The sequence below is a fragment of the Phoenix dactylifera genome, chromosome 13, assembly GCF_009389715.1.
Source record: "Phoenix dactylifera cultivar Barhee BC4 chromosome 13, palm_55x_up_171113_PBpolish2nd_filt_p, whole genome shotgun sequence".
Lineage (NCBI taxonomy): Eukaryota > Viridiplantae > Streptophyta > Magnoliopsida > Arecales > Arecaceae > Phoenix > Phoenix dactylifera.
The window spans coordinates 8,449,715-8,460,637 of record NC_052404.1 but is presented as its reverse complement, the minus strand read 5'-3'; the positions used below and the strand labels follow the sequence as shown (position 1 = coordinate 8,460,637).

General features: G+C 35.0%; 1 protein-coding gene across 4 annotated transcripts; it reads left to right on the top strand.

Annotated features, from left to right (window-relative positions):
• Positions 1-7,419: 7,419 nt before the first annotated feature.
• Positions 7,420-10,564, top strand: LOC103709707. Of its 4 annotated transcripts, none has more exons than XM_039132963.1 (4): positions 7,420-7,557; positions 7,765-7,860; positions 8,273-8,460; positions 8,533-10,564. In XM_039132963.1, the coding sequence occupies exons 3-4, from the start codon at positions 8,297-8,299 to the stop codon at positions 10,346-10,348; spliced, it is 1,980 nt and encodes a 659-aa protein (XP_038988891.1). In that variant the 5' UTR covers positions 7,420-7,557; positions 7,765-7,860; positions 8,273-8,296; the 3' UTR covers positions 10,349-10,564. The 4 variants fall into 4 exon arrangements, with proteins under 4 accessions (XP_038988891.1, XP_008793411.2, XP_038988889.1 ...); XM_008795189.4 differs by having other exon boundaries at positions 8,128-8,460; XM_039132961.1 differs by having other exon boundaries at positions 7,425-7,664; positions 8,128-8,460.
• Positions 10,565-10,923: the final 359 nt, after the last annotated feature.

The following is a 10,923-nucleotide window of genomic DNA, read 5'->3' as shown; positions in this document are numbered from 1 at the left end:
CTTCAGTGGTTCTTGTATGAGCTCCCCCACCACTAAGAACTGAATTGAAGCTTCGGTCAGGTTCAGTAACTTTGCTTGAACTTGATGCCGAGATACTCTTGCTCCTCTCCAAGAATCCTGGCGTGCCAATCAGAGAGAACAATCTAAGCAACTCATTAGTCTCGAGCTTGCAGTCAGGACCTCCAACATGGCCAGAACCCGGCATGTCATCAGCACCAAGGGAAGAACAATCGATGCCACTGAATATTGTGGGTTCTTTCTCATTAGTACCGGCCATTGCTGCACTGCTGACAGCTGAAGCTGTTCCAGAGTTGGGATTTCTACACCAGCTGCCAAAAGTGGGAAAAGAGCTACTCTTATCTGTCAAAGTGTATGGTCTCTGTTGAAGTGGCACTGACTGGGACTTCTGTCTTTGGGCATATTCCTGACACTTGTTCTCTGCTGCCCTCCTTGCCAACGGGCCCGCATCCTTTACAAAATGCATCAAGCTCGCTTTGTAACTTGGAGCACTGTTGTTCTGAAGGGAAGAAAGAGGAATTAGTAACCAAATACCAGTCATATTACTGCATGCTGTGATGTTTGACAATATATATTAAATAGTAGCAAGCACTTGATGCAACACTTGAACTTTCTTCTTATGGTTCAAGATGTTCAGAGATGACGAACTCGTCATGTGATAGAATTGTAACGGGCCACTCGTAAAGAACATCTGTAGCCATAATTGTGTGAGAACTTCAAAACCAAGATGAAAACACAGTAAGAATCTATTATAAGAAAACTCCATATGTTATGGCAGTTCTTTTTTCCTTGGTTGCAGTATAGTTTGAAACCATGAGCTTATCCGGAATTTGCTGGCAAATAGGCATCTTTAAGCTGCCCAAACGTAGATTCTTACTACCAATAAAGTTTGGTGCGAGGATTTAATAGAAGAGTAAAGGATCTTAGGACTTACATAAAAAATAAGCTGTGCAGGTCGCTTGTAAACCATTGGAAATATTGATTCACTTGAATCACTCTCAAACCTGTAGGTGCATCTTCGTTGCTCAGTGCATGATGTAGAGCATTCTATAGAATCTGGTACAGGTAACCAAAAATCTAATCAAATGAGATTTCATACGAATGCTTTTAACATTATAATTAATGAGAAATTATTTGTAAATGTAAGCTGACTAAGATGAGACAATGATACATGGGTGGCTGCATCTAGGTCTGGAGCCAAATCATAAATGTATGTCAGTTGTTTGAAGCTTAACTATATAATTTTTTTTTCAGATATAGGATAGACATTTACATGTGGAGAATTGAACAAATACATTTATGAATTGGTGCTGTAGCATTTGAAATGAGAGAAACATGGGATTACTTTCAAATTTTGTTACTTATTATTAGACATGAGCTCTAATGCCAACTAAATTTCCATTACCTTTTCCAGTACGAGGCTTTGAACTAGCCTTAAATTGGGGTTTTCTCATTGGGCTTGGTTTTCTATTTGAAGTTCGTGTTCTTCCATTTGCTGCAACATTGGTTGCCATACCACTTTGTTTCATGTTACCGTGAATCCATGGACGTGAGCTACCTTGTAATTGGGCAGCATGACCAGATGCTCGGACATTTCCATCATTTCTTGCTGCCCTCTTCCTATTATTGAAATATTTTTGATGCCAAGCTGATAGTTCTAACTCAGAATATGTTCGATTGTTTTTGAGAGATTGGAAAACTTGTTTTGCTTGGTCTTGCAGACATAGTGCCTACAATTGCAAGAGTTATATATGTCAGTTGACTAAGAGAAGTAGAAATACTAAGTAGATGGTTTCATGAACATATTTAAAATGTTTGACACTAAATTATTGATACATATGGAAGTCTTACCTCTCTATGAGGAATAGAATCTGTGGCATTTGAAGCTATTGCCTTGCGAAATACCATGTAAACATCACTCTGCAATATGTGAATTCAAGATTGAGTAATAATGCATTGCTAAAGAAAAGATTTGCAGGTATAAGAATCAAAAGAAGTGAGCATGATGAAGCAAAGCATGCTTAAGCCTGAGAAAAGACTGGCAAACCTCGAACTGCTCCAGTGTCTTGTACATTCCATCCTTGTGTTTTTGCCTTAATGTTGCAAAATCACCAGGATTTTTCACCCTCTCAGAGTAATCATTTATCTAGAAGAAGAATAACTTGGTCTATGATCAGTCGGGTTAAGAATATCAAGGAAATGTGACAGGTATCAAAGCCTGTGATAACCAACCTGGACATTATCAGGCATTGTGAACAGTTCGTTTGTATCGTTTCTGTGATAAAACAAGGGTGCAAAATAAATTTCAGATGTTTTAACACCACTCTGCATTGCATATATCATCTATGAAGCTTTGTTTTAAAAAAAATAAAGGAAAGAAAAGAAAAACAAAAACAAAAACAGACCTTCATAATTGATCATCTCCGTTTCATGTCTAGTTAGTTAAAGAGAGACAAAACCAACTGAAGTGATGTGGTAGATTGAATAGATCAAAGTACTGTAGAACTTACAATTCCAGTACGTCAAGAATATACTCGATGATTCGGTCTGTATGCTTTTGTAATGCAGAAGCAGTGGTTGATGTATTACCTGATCAAATAAAACTAGTTTAGGCCTCACAATCATTACTAAATATTTGTATTGGCAAGCCCTAGATCTATATTTTCTTGGCTTTGTAACATAAAGGAGTCACCATTACTGCTTGGACCAACTTCTTCTGGATGTTGTGCTTCCTGCAAAAAACATCATTTTAATATTCATCCGGGAGTTAAATATGCAAGCTATTACTATGATGAAGAATGAAACTGTAACATAGTCTGCCAACTTCTAAAAGAAACCTAAGCCATGGCCCTGATCAGATTAAGGAATTACAGTGATTTGAAGTGGTAGAAATAACCTGCTATTTGACTGACCGACCATAGAAACGCACTAGAATGCTGATGATGTTAAGAGTTATGAACTGTGACCTTTAACAAATTACCTTGTAAACCTTTCTAACCTTCTTCTTACGACCTCGCTTTTGCGTGCTTGTTTGTCCATCATTTGATGACTGCCAAGCATCCATTGGTGGCATGGTATGTGCTGCATTTTCATTCTTCTGCTCTTCGAGAGCCAATAGTCTAGCACTTCTTCTTTGTCCTCCCTCAACTGTTACTGTATTCTTCTTTCTTCTGTGGAGGAAAGGAGAAGAGAAACAAAATAAAAAATAATTGCTGTGAGTCTGTCTTACCAATGTTAAAAAAAATTACATTTCTTGGTTCATGCATTGTTTCCCCATGCGATAAAATTAGTGTGAATTTTTAGTTGAAGCATTCTTATAATTCCTGGATGTCACCCTATCATGCACCTAGCATGACAATAGACTTGTGAAAAAGAAGAAATATAGAGAAATTAGAACTAAAATAAGATATACATGATTTCTTAAGACATGAAGAACAAATAAATAAGAAGAAATGATTGCTTTTTTCACCAAAAAATCGGTGGATACAATGTATCTATTTAATTTATTTCGTTCAAAGAACATCAAGATCATAATTCCTAGCATCCCCTTTCAAATGTATCTACAACTTGCAAGCAGAACTCTTAATTTAGATTTGCATTCTATAGTAATAAAAAGGGAAAAAAAGAGTTATTCATGCAGAAATATCTCATTTTTGTGAAAAATATATGGAGGAAGAAGGCTGAAAATATACAAGGAGTAAAGAGAAAGAAAAGAACTTTAGAATCGCCTGAGTTGGTGACAAAAAAAGCTTTACCTGAGAGACACCATTGTCAAAGTGCTGTAGACACAGAGCAAGACGCCTATATTATAAACAAGTTGATTTCTACTTTAAATATATTTAAAGCTTCTTTGACAAAATACATATGGAGCAACACATAAAAGAAATCAATCTAAAATATCTGAGATAAAAGCAAAAAGCCAAATAAGGGTGAATGAGATGCACTTTCCAAGTGTGTGGGACACCTGGACAAGACTGTATGCATGAGTTTTCCAATATTGTCAGTAAAATAATCTATAGGAGTTGATACCACCTTCAATTCTAACCATAAAGTATGATGAATTCTAAGCTAATAATTTTCATATAAATGTAGCTTAAATAGTCATTAGTATTAATTAAAATTCGAAAGGTATTGTCATCTACTCAGATTGCCAACTTGACTTGAGTGCCACTCAATGACATTGATGGTGGTATACCTTATTAGACTGCTAGGAATAAACAAAATTTTATGCATGTATATGATGATATTACTATTTAAGATGTAGGCATTAAATCTTTTTTTCCCTATCACAGCATGTAAGTGTTGTAGTAGGACCAAAAAAAAAAAAAAAAACAAATATGCCGATAATTGTTTTATTAGAATGCAGAAGCTTTCTACTGCTTTATTTGCAAAAATCTATCTATTTTGTAATTGTCAAACAGGTCTCGGATAATTCAATATTTTTAAAATGAATAAGAACTTCCCAAAAAATGTTGCCAATTTTATTGAACATTTTAATCTAATCAGATTAGAAACATAGAAATAGTATTTGGTCCAAATATTACATACTAACTTATCTATATTGGTTCTACCCTGAGTCAAGCTACTAAATGAAACACAGTTTGGCTACATAAAAGAAAAAAATATTGAATAATCCAATTAAATGCATCCGAGTGATAATCAACATAATTATAAGAAAAATGTTACTGGGTGCTGACCAGTCATTCGATAAGTTCCTCAGTTTTAAATGATGTTTATATGGTGTCTCATGATTCAACCATTCCCCAAATATAATACCAAATTTTGTAAGTCATATGAAGCTTTTAGATGATTGAACTGGTGCACCCTGGTATCATATATTGGTAAGAATCAATTTCTTATGTGAAAAATTACTTGCCACTTCTTGTAATTGCAACAGGTATTGGTGCATTTAGGAGGAACAATGAGATATGAAGGTTGAGGAGACTTGTAGGTGGGGCATTGGATTTGAAGGATTCCCTCGCCACCTATTGTGACTGTAATAGGTGGCAATCCAGGCAAAAGTTTACTTCAAATATTTCAAGTATAAACTTTATAAATTTTGGCAGGCTAGTATTATTCACGAAACCTCTTGATATCCTATTAGATGTCCATTGTATAGGCTTGATCTTTTTAAGTTTTAATTAAATTACTTTCCCACTTCATTCCTTTCACATTACTAGGTAAAATAGTTGGCACAATAAATAATTATGTGATTTATGAGTTTTTTTTTCTCTTTTGTACTGTCAAATTTCATTTTTGACTTCTAATTTCTTATCTTCTATAAACTCATTTATAAAAAAAAACAAAATTTGTAAATTTATGACATGTTCCATATTTCAGTAATCTTATCTTAGCTTGGTTAGCACTTAAATTATGCATTTAGATTTACCAAAACAATTTTATATAAAATTTAAAATAAATAACCCTTACAAAAATTGTTTTGCAAAAATAGTAAGTCATAAAACACGATAATGCATTTTTATGAAAAATGGGTTCTCTTTTTTTTATAAAATATGTTTTACAGAAATCATGTTTTTGCAGTTATGTGTCTTAGAAAAACTTTCCCCTCAGGGACACATCTTAAATATAAAAATTTTGTCTGGGAATGTAATAATGATAATACTTCATATTTAAAGCATTAGCAATTCCTAGATTTTATATATATCATTGAGATTGTTAGTAAGTTAGGGATAACCATGATAATAAAATTTGTTAAGCTTCAGTAGTCACATAAATATGTTAATGCATTTTTTGTCACATAGCATTGCTTGCATATGAGTTGAGAAGACTTCTTGCATCAAGATCATAAAGGTTACTAATGAGCATTTTATTTTGAAAATTCGAATTTTTTCCCAAAAGCAAATGTTTAAATCAATTAAAGAAAATAGACCTCCTAACATTCAACACGAAAAAGAAATTTTAAAAATCATCTTTCTGGATATTTGGATTTTAGTAGTATGATTGTGCTGAAAATAGAAGAAAATATTTAAATTTTTTCAAGAAATAAGATGATTGCAAACCACATGCTTCAAGTGAATTATATATCAAGCATCGGTATCATGACACTTAAAAATCTCTTCATATTGCCAACCATGCTAAAGTTAACAATGTTGCTTATCTTTTCATATATATATATATATATATATATATATATATATATATATATATATATATATATATATATATATATATATATATATATATATATATATATTAAATGGTAATGGAAGAACAGTTTCTTGTACAGCATTTTTTTTAATATAAAACCATTATAACTTGCTATAATGAATCATTTTGTGATGTAAGCACTGTTGCCTAATCATTCTCCACCATAAATTTAAAAGTTTCATTTTCATCCTGTTTAAGTAATAAGCCATACTAAAGCCTATACTTATAGCATGATTTACTATGACACGATGACTCGAAGAACAAAGATTCCTATTATTTCAAGAAATCTCCAAACATAACCTTCAGCGATTTTGTTATACGGCTGTTCATGGTTCTTGGAATCCATGGCAGGTTACAGACATGGCCTATCTCAAAGCCAAAAGCTGGCAAATTATATATAAATATTTTGTATTTTAATAAGCATACTTCTTCGACTGAGTTCTAATCGTCATCACAAGTTTGAAAATAATTTGGGCAAACATAAAAATTTGAACTCTAGAAAAAAATTTCAATATAAAAGGAATAAACAGAAAATAATAAAAATAAAGAATATAAAGATATTATATGAGAATATATATCTACATGAATAAATTTAGATATTATATTATAAATGATGAACTAAATATTTATTTTTGGTTTAAGGTTTAGAGATATTAGTAGATAAGAAAGATCGTGGGTTCTAATACCATGTTAAAATCCTACTCAAAAAATTAAGATAGTAGGTTGATAAATCCATGAGCATATAAACACCACTAAAGTCCTTAACTTATCTAAAGCAAATGCTAGTTATTTTAGGCACTATGTATATGTATTGTTAATTAGAGCTCTCATCAATTTGTCAAATAGTTCGTGCAACTGAAATTTCCCAATATCAAAGCAAGGTTGTCTCTAATTTTTTTAAAAAAAGAGCAAAAAAACAACATCTAGTTTACTCCATTATTATTTAAAAAGAATATTAATCGAACTTTGTATTATTTTTTTTATGTACAAGTGTGTATGTGTGGGTGAGCAAGATTTGGAGTCTCTAACCTTTCTTTTTTTTTTTTTTCTTTTTGTTAGTTTTGATTAAAACAATTTTTCAGTCTTGTGGGGTTATGAATTATTGACTGAAAAAATCTCAAATTCATTCAAGACCAATTTGAGAATTTTTCAGTCATCGGGGGAATACGGTTTCGTGTTTCCAACTATTTTTTTTTTTATATTTTTTAGAGAATATATATGAGAGTAAACCAATCACGGACCGGGCCTGGGAGACCTACCGATGAACTCGGGCCCGGCCGGAGGAGATTTTCCCCTTCTCATCCATACCCAAATATCGACGGCAAGCCCTCGTCGATCTCTCCATGCTTTCAAACCGCGGAAAATTTCTAGGTACCTATTCCGAAGCTGATTCCTTGTTTTCTGGTTATGTTATTTTGATCGATTTCTGGGAGGAAACTTACGCTCCGATTCAATATCTTGGCCTCCCAAGTTCCAAGGCGAGTGAATTTCTTTGTCAGTCTCTGTGGATTTGGTTTTACTTTTGATTCGAAGCTTTATATCATGATTTGATTTGAAATCGTTGCCTGGGTCGATCAGAATCAGATGCAGTCGTAGCTCTTGAGAGGGCTCGGCGACTAAACTCGGCGGCCGGATATTAAGAAGCAAACGCTGATTCAGAGGAAGAGATCCCAGGTTTTTTTCCCCCTCTCCCCTCTGTTCTTTTTTTTATCTTCTTCAATACTTGCAAGTGCTTTTCTGCTTGAACAAATGTAGTAACACTGGAAATTTATTGAAATTAAATGCACCAGCAATTACCTCTTCTTTATTTTTTTAGTTGATAAATGTTTATTTTTATACATTTGATGTATTTAATTAATAACATAAGGTTGATCATAAGGTTTGCTTGCACTTCTATGCTGTGTGTTCGTCATTAATCTTTTATTCCTTACTCAACTATAGGGGGTTGTGCCTTATGATGGCAAGGGGAAAAATTTTGGCCATTTGCCAGTCAGGTGGAGACTTTGTAACAAATAGTGATGGATCCATGTCTTATTCTGGTGGAGAAGCACATGCAATTGATATTGATCATGAAGTCACCCTGCAGGATCTAAAGTCTGAGATATCTGTTATGTTTAACTACAATGCAAATTCCTTTTCGATCAAATACTGCCTTCCAAACAACAAGCAAACTCTCATCACAGTATCTAATGACAAAGACCTAAAGCGCATGGTCGATTTCCATGCAGATTCAGAGATGACAGTTGTTTATGTCTTGAAGAAGGTTGAGAACAGGTATTTGTTTAGAACTTCTCTGGTTTACATTACCAAATGATGTTCCAAAATTACATTAAGCACTTTTTTTAGGACAACTAGGAGCGTTGTAGCTGACTCAGGTACCCCTACTGATACTATGACTGCCACAGTAGCTACTTATGAAGATGCCAAGCGACGAAAATTGTACGCCAATTGGGATGGGATGATCACTGGTGTGGGGCAAAAGTTTGATAGTTCAAGGGCTTTCCGGGATGCACTGCACAAGTATGCTATTGTAAACAGTTTTATGTATAGATTCATAAAAAACGACAGGTGTCATGTAACCGCTGAATGTACTGCTGAGGATTGCCCATGGCGGGTACATGCATCTAGGTTGTCAGGTAAGCAAGAACTTATGATTAAGAAAATGAATGGCACTCATACATGTGGAAAGGAAATGAGTAAAAAATGTTATCGTCTAGCATCTCAACGATGGGTTGCTAGTATCATAAAGGACAAGTTGCGTTATACTCCGAATTATAAGCCAAGGGATGTTGCAGATGATCTCCAACGTGAATATGGACTTAGCTTGAACTATGCACAGGCATGGCGTGGGAAATTTCTTGCCAGGAAAGAGCTTTACAATTCGCATGAAGAGGCTTGTAATCAGTTGCCTTGGTTTTGCAATAGGATTATCGAAACCAATCCAGGGAGTGTGGCTACATTACAGACATCAGATGATTCAAAATTTCGTCTTTTTGTTGCCTTCCATGCCTCTCTTAGTGGTTTTGAGCATGGTTGTCGCCCCTTAATTTTTCTGGATGTAATATCTCTAAAAGCAAACAAGCAGTGGAAGTTGTTGGCTGCAACCACAGTTGACGGAGAGAATGATATTTTCCCAGTTGCCTTTTCTGCAGTGGAGATGGAGTCTAGTGAAAATTGGCATTGGTTTTTGGAGCAGCTGAAGTCTGCTTTGACAATGCCACATAACTTGACATTCATATCAAATGGACAGGATGGTTTGGAGGAAATCCCTCGAGTGTTTGAGGATAGTAATCATGGTTATTCTGTGCATCACCTCATTGCGAATTTTAAGACACAGTTGGAGGATTCATGGACACAGGAAATAAAAGATGCAATGGTTGATCATCTCAACCGAGCTGTATATGCTTGCAAAGCTGATGAGTTTAATGAATGCATTGAAGGCATCAAGGCTGAATCTAAAGAACTTGCTGAGTGGGTTCTGGATACAAAACCTGAACGCTGGTCAGATGCCTTTTTCAAGGGTTTGAGATATGGCTGTTACTCCTCCAGAACTGTGGAAACATTTAATGGCTGGGTATCAGAAAGAAATGAGCTATCGTTAGTCCAGATGGTCGATATGATCAGGTGTAAGTTGATGGAGATGGTGTATACTCGTAGGCAGACTTCTAACACTTGGGCTGAGCAACTCACACCATCCATAAATCAAAAGGTACAAGATGAGATGATCAAGGCACGGAACCTTAAAGTCATATGCTCAATGGGGAACGTGTTTGAGGTACATGATGATTCAATCAATGTTGTGAATATTGAAAATTGGGAATGCACTTGCAGGAGGTGGCAAGTTACTGGTTTGCCATGCATGCATGCTCTTGCAGTATTTCAACACATTGATAGATGCATGTATGACTACTGCTCCAAATATTTCACAACTGAATGCTACTGTCTAACATATTCATTGTCCATCAATCCAATACCTGATGTTGGTAGGCCTTCGTGTACTGATCCTTCTCATTGTACATTTGCATGTCCTCGCACCCGTCGACTAGCTGGCCGGCCAAAAGAAAAGCCAGCTGACCCAAGGATTGCAATTAAAAGAGCAGTACGCTGCAGTCGGTGCAAAGAATTTGGGCATAATAAGCAAACTTGCAAGGCACCTGCTTAGATGTATAATCCATTTCTTGTATCTATATCAGTTAGTTTATAGGAATGTACATTATGTATTAGAAAGTAATATTATGAGTTCATATGGGTGGAAATTGTTTTTAGACTTTGGATGCTAATAGATTGTTGCATGAACTCATTGCCAAAGGTTATGGTCTTTTGATTTTTGTAGCCAACCGTAATTTTGAACCCGATATACATGGACATCCTTCCAGACTGCTGGTGGTATCTCTTTCATTCTTACCATCGCCACTTTTTTTTTTTTTTTTTTTTTTGATGCAAGCAGCAAGTAATCAAGACGTTTGCAAATACCTTTATTTTGCACATGTAGTCTTTTTATCACCATTTGAGTTATCTTGCCTTGGTCCATTTGCTCATATCTAACTGTTTGACCATGTCCATATATTAATGTTCTGGTTCCTGAGGTATCAGGATGACAAGAAATCGGAGGAACATGAAAGTGACAGAAAGGGTACACCGATGAGGGGGGTATTTTTTCTGGTCTCCTGCTTGCAGCCTGTACCTGATTTTCTAGTCCTTGAGAAAGCAAGACCAGCACTAAAGTTAATACATCAA